At 37.3% G+C, this 14,335-nt stretch overlaps 2 protein-coding genes across 35 annotated transcripts in view; one reads left to right on the top strand and one right to left on the bottom strand.

The window, feature by feature from the left end:
• Window positions 1–14,335, top strand: part of RHBDD1 (rhomboid domain containing 1) — a 98,077-nt gene that overhangs the window by 62,367 nt on the left and 21,375 nt on the right. For 29 of the 34 annotated variants that reach the window (XR_014957344.1, XR_014957350.1, XR_014957348.1 and 26 more), the window contains 6 exons: window positions 2,737–2,868; window positions 3,125–3,176; window positions 7,140–7,211; window positions 11,208–11,277; window positions 11,371–11,441; window positions 13,114–13,288. The gene's annotated coding sequence lies outside the window, so the exon portion shown is untranslated. Of the gene's footprint in view, window positions 1–2,736; window positions 2,869–3,124; window positions 3,177–7,139; window positions 7,212–10,432; window positions 10,475–11,207; window positions 11,278–11,370; window positions 11,442–13,113; window positions 13,289–14,335 lie in introns of all 34 variants that reach the window. The other 5 variants (XR_014957347.1, XR_014957366.1, XR_014957353.1 and 2 more) reach the window with 5 other exon arrangements.
• The window catches only part of COL4A4 (collagen type IV alpha 4 chain), a 62,261-nt gene that overhangs the window by 28,571 nt on the left and 19,355 nt on the right, over window positions 1–14,335 (bottom strand). The window contains exons 10-21 of the mRNA XM_085587692.1: window positions 14,286–14,321; window positions 14,080–14,121; window positions 13,096–13,176; window positions 11,621–11,674; window positions 10,422–10,481; window positions 9,775–9,819; window positions 8,740–8,793; window positions 4,630–4,699; window positions 3,050–3,154; window positions 2,358–2,522; window positions 1,694–1,786; window positions 1,192–1,355 (exon numbers count right to left, since the gene is read on the bottom strand). Of these exons, the coding sequence (XP_085443818.1) occupies window positions 1,192–1,355; window positions 1,694–1,786; window positions 2,358–2,522; window positions 3,050–3,154; window positions 4,630–4,699; window positions 8,740–8,793; window positions 9,775–9,819; window positions 10,422–10,481; window positions 11,621–11,674; window positions 13,096–13,176; window positions 14,080–14,121; window positions 14,286–14,321 (969 nt within the window). The remainder of the gene's footprint in view (window positions 1–1,191; window positions 1,356–1,693; window positions 1,787–2,357; window positions 2,523–3,049; window positions 3,155–4,629; window positions 4,700–8,739; window positions 8,794–9,774; window positions 9,820–10,421; window positions 10,482–11,620; window positions 11,675–13,095; window positions 13,177–14,079; window positions 14,122–14,285; window positions 14,322–14,335) is intronic.

The following is a 14,335-nucleotide window of genomic DNA, read 5'->3' on the forward strand; positions in this document are numbered from 1 at the left end:
CTCTGTTATTCAAAACCTTTCCCTTAAAAATAGGTGGAGAAAAAACAGTTTATAATGTGATTGACAGATTTAAATCAGGCAGCTGATTTCTGAAAAATGTGTATCTGAAACTAGAAGTGACTATTTGCTACAATGTCTAGATCTTCAAGTAGGCAGTGATGAGTTATTAGTGTCTGAAAAGAAAATTAAATATTTGGGAAGAAAAGTGAGCAGGAAAATGGAGAAAAATGCTCTAGTAGACCAACACACTTCTGTACTGAAGTGAATTATTTCCTTCCAAAGTGATGACTTTTCCTTGTTTCTCAATTAAGTAACCTAAGAACAGCAAAATTCAGGACAAGGCTTCAAGCCTTACTTCAGAGCCACAAGGGCTAAAACATACTCTCAAAAGTAACAAAAACATCAGAATCTCACATACACCACTCAGGTTATATGGTTTTAAGAAAAAAAAGAGAGCAAATGTAAATCTTCTAATGAAACAATTGGAACTTGAATGAGAGCCCTTCCACCTCCTTCTCTCAGACTCACAGTGGATTTGTTTGCTTTTTTTTCTTTTGAAAGAACATGTTCTGGAAACTTTTAAGCAAATCCTTATGTTCTGCTATTAAAACAAACCCAAATCTCAAAAAAAAAAAAAAAAAAAGGCAAACCCCAAAAAAAAACCCAAGAACAACAACAAAAAAAGGCACAAAAACCCCTCTAAACATGTCCTTCAAAACAGCCCAAAAACCCAACCATAATACAACAGTTATAAAGCAGGGCAAATCTACCTATCTTTTCAAAGAAAACCCTCTCACACATAAGAAAGTGTATTTAAAAAAACTTTCTATTTGGCATTATTTTGTCATGCAGCATCCTGGATGTACATTTCATATGTCAGACCAGAAGAATTAGATCAAAATCACAGCAGGACCAATAAATTATCATATACTGTGTTCCTAAAGCTGTTAGGTTAAGTGGTGTTGTAAATTACTGCTCACTCTGGGGACTAAGATAAACTATATGAAGCACATGAAAGAAAGTAACTCTGCTCCCAAAAGTAAAAGCCTGTTTCACTAGAATGTAATAAGCTAAAGTACATAAAAGTTCCAGATCATTTTCCTGGGCACTTTCTCAACTATTTTGCTTAAATGCCTTATGAGATGAGAGGTAGCTTGATGTTGTTAACTGAAGCTGATGAAAAGTACTCACAGGGAGCCCTGGTGATCCCACGGCACCAGACAGGCCTGGGTCGCCCTTTTCTCCATGTCCTCCAGGGTATCCCATTTGTCCTTTCCTTCCTTGGGTACCTGGAGGTCCTTGCACACCACGGGGACCAGGAGGACCAGCACTACATGAACAGAGGCCTTGACTTCCTACATGAAAGTGTCAAAATTACATTGAAACAGCTGAAAAAATATTACACAAAAAATAATGCTGTCATTTTTCTTTTCTGTGTGAGTAGTGCACCACATTTAGACCATTTTATCTTATGTTACCTCACCTGGAGAGGATTATCAGTCTCCCTTTACAGTGCTGAGTAACTCCGCACTAACAGAACTCTGCTGACTCAGAAGCCCCAATGCCAACAGGCCATGTAACTGTGCTTTGATGGCCCTCAACCTCCAAGTTACCATGAATTTCTTGCACATTTAGATTTGACACTCCTGGCAAAGGTTTCATACTCAAATTGTTTTTATCCAGGCCAACTTACCCTTCTCTCCTTTTACCCCTTTTCTTCCTGGAAGGCCAATTTGACCTTTTGGTCCAGGTTCTCCAGGGATCCCTCTGTCAGTACAGATTACACCTTTGAAAAAACAAATTTTCCAGCCAGTATAAATCAGGTTTATGCTTCCACAGCTTAGGTCATGTGTTCTCCTCTCCCTTCTCTTATTATTTTTACATGAAAAGTTAGATCTTATTAAATGCGTTACAAGTTGTTTCTTATAGATTATACTGCAACAAACAGTATGGCTAGAGTTGATGTTGACACATTGCTTCTCATTGCCACTATTTTTTTCTACTTAGAACTTTTTCTTTTCTAAAGGATATAGATTTGGGCTTCCTCCTCAGTATTTTTAATTTGAACAGTTAAAAACTGGTGTATTAGACCAAAACACTTTGGTCTAATGAACCTTTTTAATTTTAATATGTGTCTTACTTTTGTGGGTTTAAATCACCCAGAAAACTATGAAAATCTTGAAATCTCACTGATCAAAATCTAATAGGAAAAATATGGTTTCAAAATCCCATGTAAACTTTGAAATAGTTGTCAAAATGCACTTTTCACTTCTCTGTATTTGTAGCACCAACAAAAACAATGGATCTATTATTCTGCAGAATTCTATTCTTGTTAAATAAAATGCTATTGAACCTACTGGGTAGTCCAGGTAAGCCTTGTCTTCCTGGCTGCCCTGGTAGGCCTGGTGGTCCAGGAAATCCTGGTCTTCCTGGAATTAATTCACCTGTTCCAGGCAAACCAGGGTCCCCTTGAAAACCTTGAGGTCCTGGTGCCCCACTTACTCCTGGCAGGCCAGGAAGACCTGAAAAAAAAGAAAGGTAAACAGCCCATACAGCATTAATGTGAAATATCAAGGAGGAAACTCCAGACCATTCAGGACTGCCCTGAAAAACATCTATGTAACTAATGCTTGAATCCAAATTCTTAGGTTTTTCCAGGATCCACAGGAAAAAAAGGTTCCTGCTGTAGACCTTCAAATGTTTCTTTTCCTCTTCTCTCTGTTATCTCTTTTCCAGACATCCCAGTTACTCCAGCTCCTCATACAGAGCAAAGCCATCCCCAGCACATCCCTCTGTATCTTTTTGAGATGGAGAGCAGAAATTTTAAGCACAGAACTCCAGACACAGTTATACCATGGGTTTACCATGGTAATATTCTCCTTTGTCTTCTGTTCCTTTTCCAGCCATTCCTAATGTTCTGCTTGGATCATTTTGTTTCTTTTTCTTTACTGTTGGTGACTTGCATCAAGCAAGAACAAAGGACAGTTTTCTTTCATCTGCTTTCTTTCCTTCTAGTGTATAGTTAACATTTATCCTCTACTTTTCTTACTTGTTCCATCATATCCTGGTCTTCCTAGAAGGCCTGAAGGACCAATTGGTCCAACTGACCCCATTTCACCAACAGGACCTGGAAATCCAGGATCTCCTCGTGGACCTACAGAGAATTACAGAAACATGTGAGTTGAACATCTTATGGAATTGACAGCTTAAATCTAAACTAAGCTGCCACCAAAATTATAATTTGGAAGCTACACAAGAGTAAAATAACTTATGAAACATTTTAAAATGTGTAACAATTAAATTTTAAGGTGGGAGGATTTGGTTACTTTTCTATGGATTCCAGCCCGTTTCACAAGCACATTTTTAACTCTTCCTCACTTTGTAGAAGTATCTTTGTGCTATGTATTACAAAAAGCAGAGAAAAATGTTTGCCCAAGATAAACACATGTGGCATTTAAAAAAAATATGGATTTCATGTTATGTGTTTTAGTACACACAGGGAGGTAATTTCAGGATCCCCTTAGTTGAAATTAGTCAGATTTTTAAAAATATATTTTCAAAATTGCTACAAATAACAAAATTTAAAATTGCAATTACATACTGATAAAGAAAACCTGAATCAGATTCAAACAGCTTCATTAAACTGGAAAAATAAGATATTGGCAGTAGTTCTATTCTATTGTTCTAAAGGCCTCTTTCTCTGAAGATTCAGAGAAATCAGATTTCTCTGATCTACTCACACACCATGCACATGACTGAATATTACTCAAGATATTAAGCATGGGGTTGTTTGTTGTATGGGCTGGAAACCATGGAAGTCTGTGGAAAAAAATTAATTTATTTCATGCTGAGGCCCCTATCTAATGGGGAGGTTCTGCTGAACTGGGGTTTTGTTGTAACTTACTTCTGTGATCTCAGGAAATTTCTAGTACTGCACTAGAAATACAATTTATGATGAGCTGTCTGTTGAAATGTTCTCATAAGATAAACTCTCCAAGTATTAGATGCAAAAGCACAACCTTGCAGGCAGCAGGCCTGGCTGTTCCCCACTGCTTCCTGCTATGAAATAAGAACTTCCACACATCTTTTCATCAATTAGTTGAATAAGATGGGGACAAAGGGAGCTGGGACATTAAAACCCAGCCTGAGATTTAGGGAGGAAGGTAATAAATTGGCAAGTATTCTGTTGGGGGTACTAGTCCCAGGATTTTCCCTTTGCAAACAGGAAGCTTGATTGTAGTCTAAAATCTGTGTGTTGTGGCAATACTGAAAACAGGAATCCTAAATAATAAGGGGAAGGCAGGTGTTCTTATTTGCTGTCCATTAACCAGCACAGGCCTATTCTTCATCTATGCTCAGGTCCAAGAACAAGAGAGTCCTTCAGATCTACTTGTGAATATATGCACAAAGATCTTTCACACAAACAAACATTTAATGTGACACTTGTATGTTTAACATAGTTCCAGGAGGATCAGTGAGAGAAACACAAAAATGTGGCCAAACCCACAAACACAGCCTGTGGCCACTGGGATTCTGTCTCCTGCACCCTTAGTGACCACTTTCACACACCTTAGCAAAACAGGTCCTGAACTTTATAGAGCATAAAGGCTAGTGAAAAATAGATATAACCTTTTATAGGAAGCAGTGGAGTTCCAACAGCTCCAGGAGGACCTGGGGGCCCTTTTTCTCCTGGATCCCCCTGTAAGAGTCCAACAATATTTTTTCAATATACAAATATATGGTGTACTAGAATGTTACTAAATATTTAAACATTGGGAAGATATGTAAGAATGTGACGCACACTGCCTAGGAAACTTGATTTTGACGCTTTGTAGTACTTAAAACCAAGCAAAAAGATTTAAAATAATAATTATCATTCAGAATACCAGTGGCTGAGCAGTAATATATCCATTACACATATCTATTTGACTCTTCAGAACATGTAACTGCTGTATTTGATTTCATTCATTTATTGTAAATATGATTCAACTACAGTAAATCAGTATCCATTTAATTGAGATATTTTGATTTAACAACTTATCTGTAACTAAAATTTACAAAAATTCTATATCAGGATTAGGAAATTACTTCTATGACAGATAAGCATGAAGAAAAACAGTTTCACTGTCTAGCAGCTATTATCAATGATAAGAGATACTCAAAGCTCTTACAAGAAGTTTAAAACATCTGCAGTAGGGAAACATGAAAGTACTTGGTAATGGTGAGGAAAATCGCTTCTGCTTGGAGGTTTTCTAAATTAACTTGGATTTTGCTACTTAGAATTGCAAGTGAAGTGGACTTTAGGGAAGCCTTTTATGTGGCAAATTCTATTAGACCTTTTGCTTTGTAGATTAGAAATCATCTCTCCTTTTTCAGCAAATGGGAACTAAGAAAACAAGAATGTCAATGTGGGAACTGCACGGTGAGGCTGCATTCCCAGACTGGACTCCAGGGCCTTTTAGGACACAGAGAAGGAGAACTGAATACCCATTCTTACACAAGTGAAAACAAGGCCTTCTATGCCTCGTTCTTGGCTTTTTTTTTTTTTTTTTTTTTTTTTTTTTAAGTGGTGTTTCTACAGTAGTTAGACAGTTCTGTCACTGACTGCTGCCCTCTTGATCTCTGGCCTGTTTCCTTTGACTGTATCTTGCAGAATGAAAACATATCCTTGTGTCATCTTTAGTTCTTTTAAACAGGAACATGGATTTGTCTTTCCTAATGACACAGAAGAGCCTTCTGTGTGGCAGGAAAGAAAAACTAGCATTTTTCCTCATCTGATAAATTTAGAAAGAATTCTGAACTTTAAAATTAATTTAATGATGGTAAATAAAGATTTGTATAATAGATGTATTTGGCCCAAGTCTTATATAATTTTCATGCTGATTTTAAAATGACACAATCAGAACACAATAAGGAACTGAAGAATAATGAGTCAATGTCAAACATGTCTGTCCTTGGTATCTCAAGTAATAAATTCAATTTGTGGTCTCTGAAAATCTTGTTTTGGGCTGTTAGGGCTAATGGCCCTCTCTGGCTGGCAGCTGCCTATTGGCTGTGTTTTCACTCAGCCAACAGTAGGAGTTGTGGTACACTCCTACACAATAGCATAGATCTCTTTAGATAATTTTGTTGACTGATACTGCTTTCTTTTCCCATAAAAACTTCAGGAGACTCTTCTTGCCAACAGTTTAGTTTTAAAAAAAATTGTGTTGCCAGCATCCAGGCTTAGGCATTAAAAGCTATGGCAACAATTCCTTGAAGTCCACTCTTTGTTTTTAGAAACAGTCAGCATTTTTAAAAGATGGAATGTACTTTCAATGCAATTGGTTTTTTTTTTTTGTTTTTTTTTTTTTTTCCTGAGTCTCTACACCTTAAATCTGAATGCATCTTGGATTTTCTATGAACATGTTTGTTTCAGAAAATATACACAAGGACAGGCTATTCCCAGGATAAGTTTTAATCATATTCTTGTTCCTTTGGTGCATGTGATTTTTAGTGGACCATAAGCAACAGCTGGTGAGGCCAGCTGAACAGTTGATGCAGTCTGGATAGGTCTGCCCCTTTCAGGAATAATCAGATTTCTCCAATGGTTTCCCAATCAAAACTACAGCATCTGTGCAATCACTCAAGATTCTGCATATCTGCATTAGTTATCCTTTTTTTATTAAGTTGTGTCTATACTTGATTTGATTTCATTTGCTCTGGGCACTAGCAATTGTAATTTAATCTTTCTGGTTCATTACTGCAGGATTTCAGCCATTTCCCTAGCATAACCTACCAACAATTAATCATGCTTTTGTTTACTGTTTGTAGTGCTAACTGATGGCTACTCAGGCTGTAGGGTAATCAATGGAGTCTGAGGAATGCAATATTCTGTCTGTAACATGACTTGTCTCAAGTTGGTTAATGAGGCCCCAAATTAAAACAATATGTACATCAGGGTGAAAACTTTTTAACAACAAAACACTTAAGATGTGTTTATAGATTTTGGGAGTATTGGACTGCAATGAATTTTCTGTTTACATCTGATATGTAATGTTTCAGTTTAATTAGTATCTAAATGATATCACTGTGTTGTGAAGTTGATAACAGCCAAAGGGGATGAAAAGTAACATCTGTGGGCAATTTTTTCCCCTTAGGTATGACCACATGATTAAAATCTTGACTGAAGAAGCTCGTCTAGCACTCTCCAGACAATCCTAAATTAGAAAGTAAGTCTGTGATTAAGCCAGATGTTTTTATTGTACTTTCACTTATTTACCTTATGAGTTTGTTGTTACTTATTTGTAAACATGCTTTGAAAACCTGTCTGTTGCTTTATATTTGTGTGCTTTCTAGTGTGTATAGCTGTAGTGTGTTTAGCTGTATATTACCTATGACAAGTTTGTACCAGCCACAGTTCACTTCTTTGTGTCACCACAGATTATGTAGAGTGTGTTCCAACCTTAATTTTTAGTTTATAACAGAGGTGATTTTTGTGCAAATCTCTTGAAGAAAATTCAGTGGCTTATATGCAGTTTTCAAAAAAAAATATTTCAGAGGGAAATAAACACTCCTTGAATTCCAGAATATTTAAGCCAAGTTCATTAGCATCACAATTTCTGCAATAATGTTTTTGTCCTCTGTACTGTGACAAAAACTTTTAAGAGCTTTTTCAACCTTGGTGTCTCTACTGATGATTCAGTCACCCACCTTCTGCATTGCAGCATTTCAGTCCTCCTTTTATTCATACACTGCTGACAATTTGGATCCTATCCCAGGACTCTTAGGCCTACCCCCCTGGATAGACTCACTCTTGCTTTGCTCCCTCTAGGGTAGCATCCAGAACTGCTTTTTTCTTTTGAGTGTGCCTTAGCATTGTAGATTCCAAAGGAAATATCCATTCACACAAGTCTTTGCTGTTACCCAGAATTACAATATGATCCAGTAGTCAGAATTTCATTGGTTCTGTAGCCTGCAGAAGAAAATTCCATAAACTTTTGTCCTGAAGTGTCACTAGACTGACACCTGGGTCTTATGAAATTGTTTTAAGCATCTCTTCAACACTTAATTTTTTTTTTTTTGTTTTACTACTTAGCCCTGGCTGTGACCTACACTTGTAATCACTAATGGAAGGCAGCAAGTACTGTAAAACAAAAGGCAGTTAGTGTCATCTAAGTGAGCCAAAGTAGGAAATGTTTAAACACAGCTGGTGTGAAGGAGTCCACTTCCTTGCAATTCTGGTAAACATCTTGGAACAATTACTTAAGTAAATAGATTGAACACATGCCAAGAGATTTTGGTAAATCATGCAAACAAACAGGCCCATCTGAATGGAATTTTGCCACCTCCTTTGGGGCCAGTTTTCATCCTCATGTACAGGATCATACTATTAACTAAATAGCAGCTTCCTTTACCTCCCATACCTCCCTGGGGAATGCAGCTCAACTGTGAAAACCTTGCAGAGTACTACAATTCATGGATTAGGTAGCTATCCTGGTATACTTACAGGTAACTCTTGGGATTAACAATTCCTCTGGTATGTAAAATATAATTCCCACTCTTACCTGTACCAGGTAGGAATGTCTTCTTAGACTGCTATTTATTAACATGGTGATGATAACTATAACTATCATGAAAACAGTAAACCTTTACAGAAATTATGACTGTATAAAGGGAAATGGCCTGATAAGTGGGTACATTTGGGGAGAAATTCTGGCACAGAGGGGAGTGGAGTGTGAATGTGTGGTAATTTTTTACCTGTATGCCTGGATAGCCAGGTTGTCCAGGAAATCCAGCAAATCCTGTTTCACCCTGGAAAGGATCACATAAATACAAACTGATAAATCTGTTAAGACATAATTAATTGAGCAAAACCCAGTCATACAGCACTGTCATGTTATAATTGTGTGCAAAGAGACTTCACTGTTTGTACAGGAGGTGGTGTTTCAGAGACTCTCCTGTGTTGGAAAATTCACAGCATGTGTTGCCAGGTTATTCAGACAGTGCTCAGCAGATTCAATGGAGTTGGGGCACAGAATTAGCTGGAATACATACCAGCAGACTCTGATAGACTGTCTGCTTAATACAGCTGAAATTGGTTTGCTGCTTGCTGAATGATTCTCTTAAACTACTGCATGGAAAGCAGCTGCACATCAGCTCTCTTCTCTTTTTATGATTTTCTAATGTACTCGTCCAGCCTGTACTCAAACTCTTTAGGTAGGCAGTAATGAAAAAAAAGTGAAAAATAATTTTGCAGATAAAACAGTCACCTGGAACATAGCTCGAGAGGCAAATATTGATACATTAATGTGATTTATGAACAGCATGATCACTACCTTAACTAGAGCTGGGTAAGATGTAGATCTATATACATACATCTATTGTTCTTTATTCCAGTAAGATGCTGTAAGTTCATAAGTAAAATTTAGCATCACTGAAATTTCTCAAGCCAGAAACATGAACAAAACATGCATGCACCACAAAATTACACAAACAATGTCACCATAAAAAATAAGAGTTAACATGCTGCATAACTTTTTTATTATGCTGTATGTGTGTCCCACTGACTTTTCCTCCTCCTTCCAACTTCAGATTCCATTAGCAAATTTCAGAATGGGACAAATTCAAAGACACAGATTTCATAAAGCTTCTGTGGCAACAGGTAGCAGAAGAGAAGGAATGCAATCTGAGCTGTGAAGTATGTGGAAATTCCAAATCTGCACATGTCCACAGAAAACAAAATATCATTGATCCTGCTGTTCAGGGAGCTGTTTATATTTTCTGCCTTCATACCTTCATTCCAGGAAACCCTGCAGGTCCATAAGAACCAGGATGACCCTAATAAAAGCAAGTAGACTGTAAGCTAAAACAGTAAAAACTTATTTAAAATCAAGCCTATTCATAACTGCTGATAGTTAATGTTACATAGATAAATATTACTTGAGATATCTTCCAAAAACTTTGCAAAGCTTTTGTAAATAGTTTCTGTGAGAAATAGACAAGAATTAGAACTATAGACCAAAGCAAGGCAGTCAAGTTTTCACCTTTTTTTTTTTAACCATACTGCATCAAGCATAATAGTAGAATGCTGCTCCACTTCAGCACTGTTAGGCAAATCCAGCACAAGTAAAGTTGCTGTAAAAAACTGCCATCAACACGTACAGAGAACATTAAAATTACTGTGTTAGTACTGTGCTATTCTAGAGCAGCATTGTGCTAAATATTTAGAGGATAACTGTACAGATTTACTTTCTTTCCAAGTAAAGTCTGTATGAGATTATGTTTAAGTCTGAGAACAGGGTAAGTACTAGGGCAAGTCTCCTATGCAGGAAGCATGACAGATTAGTTTAAAAAATCCTTGAAGTTTTTCTTGAAATTGCAAACTTAAACTGCCTAATTATAGTGAATTTGTGATATAATTTATTGTGCAACTTTCTTACCCGCAATCCAGGCAATCCAGGAAGGCCTTTTTCACCCTTTTCTCCTCTCCCAGGTATGCCCTAGAGCAGTCAAAATAGTTTTTTTAACCAAGATGCTCAGTGAAGTGTGCCTACATTTTAATTTTTATGCATCTTTATTAAATGATGTATGCATTACGTTGATGGATCTTGTTTCACTTGTGAGGCTCGGTCTCTGGGGCTGACTTCACACAGCATCGCCTACAGTGCCTAAGTAGCTCCAATTATTTGAGAAACCTGCTCTGGTCTCTTCTCTAAGCTTCATATTATTTCAGCAGTTGAATTTGTATATACTTTTTCTTAAGTTTTGGGCATCATTTAAGCTGCTTCAGTTGCTTTCTCTGTTCCTGCTTATGACTAACTAAGTGCATGTATTGTCATCTACTAGTACTGAAGCATGCATATAAAGCCCATCTTTTTCAATGTAAATCTGATAGAAAAAGATTTGCTTTCTTCTCTTTTCCAGTGCCAAGTAACAGTGGGCTTTTTATGATGGAAAATGAACTTCTGAAAAAGAGCCAGACTTAAAACTAAGAAATGTGATGTTTGTGTTAATAGTTTCTTCTCTTCTGCTACATAGCTAAATAAGTTTTAAACATAAACTAGAGTAATTATTTTGTCTTCAATTTCGTCCTTTTTTCTGAGATCTGGCAGCTTCCTGCTATGGATTTTCCTCTTCTAGCACCTCAATGGTTAAATTGATCATGTTGACAGAAAGAAAAGAAAATGTAGACTAGAAAGTAAAAAGCAACCCTTCTCTCCAAACAGGTGACTCTGCCTTCTCTACCCTTGGGGATATCCACAATGTCAAGTTAAAGTCTTTCCTCAACCTTCTGTGGTAAATATACATCATGCCTCATTAAGAACACATTCAGATTGTCTCCTTTCTCTTCTTGAGGAAAAATAATCTCTACTTGTATTTTCTTCACAGTTCCAATCCATTATGTCAACAGCCCAACTGGCAACAACACTGACTTTTTGCTACTAGGCAACACTCAATAGGTATGTGTAAAACAGACTCAGAAAAATTTTCCAAAGAGTTTTGAAATATTTTTGCTTTCACACTGATTTAGGTGGTGATTAAATTTCACAGCAAAAAATGCTGTGCTTTAGAAGCTTAACACAATAACAACACAAGGACTTTGTTAGCACTGTGGGGAAAAAAAAGTCCCATTACTTACTTTAGGTCCACGTGGCCCTCTGTATCCTGTTACCCCAGGTAATCCTTTTTGGCCCTACATATAAAAGGAAAGTTTTTGTGTATATTAATATGCAGGTATACCTATGTGCTGCTTAACTTTTTTAAAGTCCTACTCTGAATTAGAAGTGTTAAAAGGTATTTTTTTAAGGAGTGGATATATTTCTTTAGGTGTTCTCGACACAAGAAAAACAAGAAAAACATTTATGTACTTATCTTTATTTCTGTTAACACTGTCAAAACAGCATGATGACTCTGGAGAGAGATATAAGTATCTTTTCACTTCCAAGGTTCTGTGAGTCAGGGCTTTGTTCCTACAAACATGTATGACAGTAGTTCCTTTTTTGATTTGCTGCTATACACTTTTTGATTTGCTGATCTACACTTTTGAGCACAGCCCCAGTATGAATGACTGCTTACATGGCCATGATTGTGTCGTGTTGTAGAGCAGCAAATGTCCCACTTCCCAGGAACGTGGGGAGTTTATGGAGGTTCTGTTGGTCCTTTCCCTCTCCTCATACACCTGTATAGCAGCTGTTTGCATGATCAAAGCCCAGGGTCCAACACGTGAAGTCTGCTGGTTCCCTGAGTTGAGGCTGCAAGAAGCTGGCAATGCCAGCTTCACTTTTTCATTTGTCTATTTGAGGAAATCTGACTTGAGGATGCAGAAAGCTCTGTAACAGTATAGGGCTCTGTAACACAGTTCTTGTTTAAAAAGAACATGGGTTACAAACATTCTAATGTTCCAAGCCACTCAGCTGTAGCTATTGTAGGTATGATCTTGAAGAAGTACAAGTTGTTCAGGAAAGTTGTGGATGCCCCATTCTTGGAAATGTTCAAGGCCAGTTTGGATGAGGCTTTGAGCAACCTGCTGTAGTGGAAGGTGTCCCTGCCCATGGCAGAAGGATTGGGACTAGCTGATCTTCAAGGACTCTTCCAACCCAAACAATTCCATGATTCTCTGTTAAAACTTACAATAAAAACTGGCAACAAAATCACACTTAATTTTTATATTAAAAAGAGCACCCTAGAAGACTTAGGGTTACTTCAAAACTATAGATTGGAGTACAGTTGCCAGTGATATGCAAAATTTATATTGCATTAAATAAGTAAAGTATTAGTGAAGAGCCACAAAGAGATTCGATAGCACAGTAATCAAATTCGCCAAGATGCCTCAAATACGATTTGCTAATGACAAAAACTGAAGAAAACCAAAGTAAGGGCAGTATCTCCTTTCTGCATCAAGACAGTCTTCCCTCCAGAGCATGAGCTAAAGTACACATGAGGTGTCCTGTCCTCTCCTGAAAGCTTGTAGGAAGGGTGCTGAACACAGGATTCTGCTGCAGCTGGTGGTTTCTTACAGAAAAGAAGTATGTCTTATGCCATCCTTGCAAAAATTACATCACAGGATTGTACTTGCCAAGTTGGGCACTGTTAAATATGATGACAAATTAACACCTTTTGTCCTTTGAACAGCTGAGCTCCAGGAGGTCCAACTAACAGCGGTGACCCAGGCGGCCCAGGCAGCCCGATGTCGCCCTGTGGAAGCCAAAGCAACAGCAGAGATTTCAGTGACACACAGCTTGTTTTCCTGTTGTACCATAGCACTACCTATTTCTGTACTCATTGAAAATGTACTAATGACCTGCAGGTAAGGGTTTGCACTGAGACCTGTAAGCCTCTTTACCATCTGCCCAGATGAATAAGGTTGTCAGTCTAATCTCCTGAGTCATTAAAAGTGATGTTACTGCTAAGGAAATAAATGAGAACGCCTGGCTCCTGCTCCAAATCTGCTGTGAAGATAGTAGTTACAGGACTGTCAAATCTCATATGTGTACATACAGTCTCTCATGTTCTAGACCAAAGCCTTTGAGCACATGACTTTGTGAATGTGAAATGAAATTATTGATTTGCTGTGGAAAGTTGTGTATGTTAGACACTTGCACAAATTCTAAGAACTCATTGGACCAATTAATAGAAGAAATATCAAATATTCTACATTGGTTCTATATATCCTGAGTATGCTAATATAGGTGGAGACTGGGAAAAAACTACTATTATGTGCTTCTTATACCCTTTCCTTGACATCTGTTCTGCACTTAGCAAGAGATGAGATTCAGGGACTGATCTGGTCCAGCCCCTGTCACTAAGTAATCACAAATACTGTTGTGATTACCTAGGCAGTGTCAGTTCAGAATGTATGGAAATGCTAAGTAGCACTGATTGTTGCTTTTCAAAATCTTCAGAATGTGCTTGATTCCTGATTGCAGCTCACTGAAGGAATTCCTTCTGCTCAGAGTTAATTGATTCAATAACTTCTTCTGTTCTAACATGATTAGCAGGACACAAAGCCACAATTGAATGGGTTCCAGGGAACTCAATAAGACTATTATTCTTCTAACTCTACAGCAATAATAAAATTAATATTATTTGTTTTCTTACCGGCTCCCCCTTTTGCCCATCCACTCCAATCCCTGGATTTCCCTAATTGATAAAGAATGTACACAGTTTCAGTATGATCAGAAAAATATTAATATTAGAGTTTAATCAAGTAACTCTTTTAAAAAACTTGATAACAAATAAAAGGAACATTTCAAATACTTGTATAAATTATTATTTCACTAACAGCTTCAGAAGTTATTACCTACCTGTTCACCTGGCAAACCAGGGTAACCTGGAATACCCTTGAAAAAAGAAT

The sequence above is a fragment of the Lonchura striata genome, chromosome 9, assembly GCF_050655825.1.
Source record: "Lonchura striata isolate lonStrDom1 chromosome 9, ASM5065582v1, whole genome shotgun sequence".
Lineage (NCBI taxonomy): Eukaryota > Metazoa > Chordata > Aves > Passeriformes > Estrildidae > Lonchura > Lonchura striata.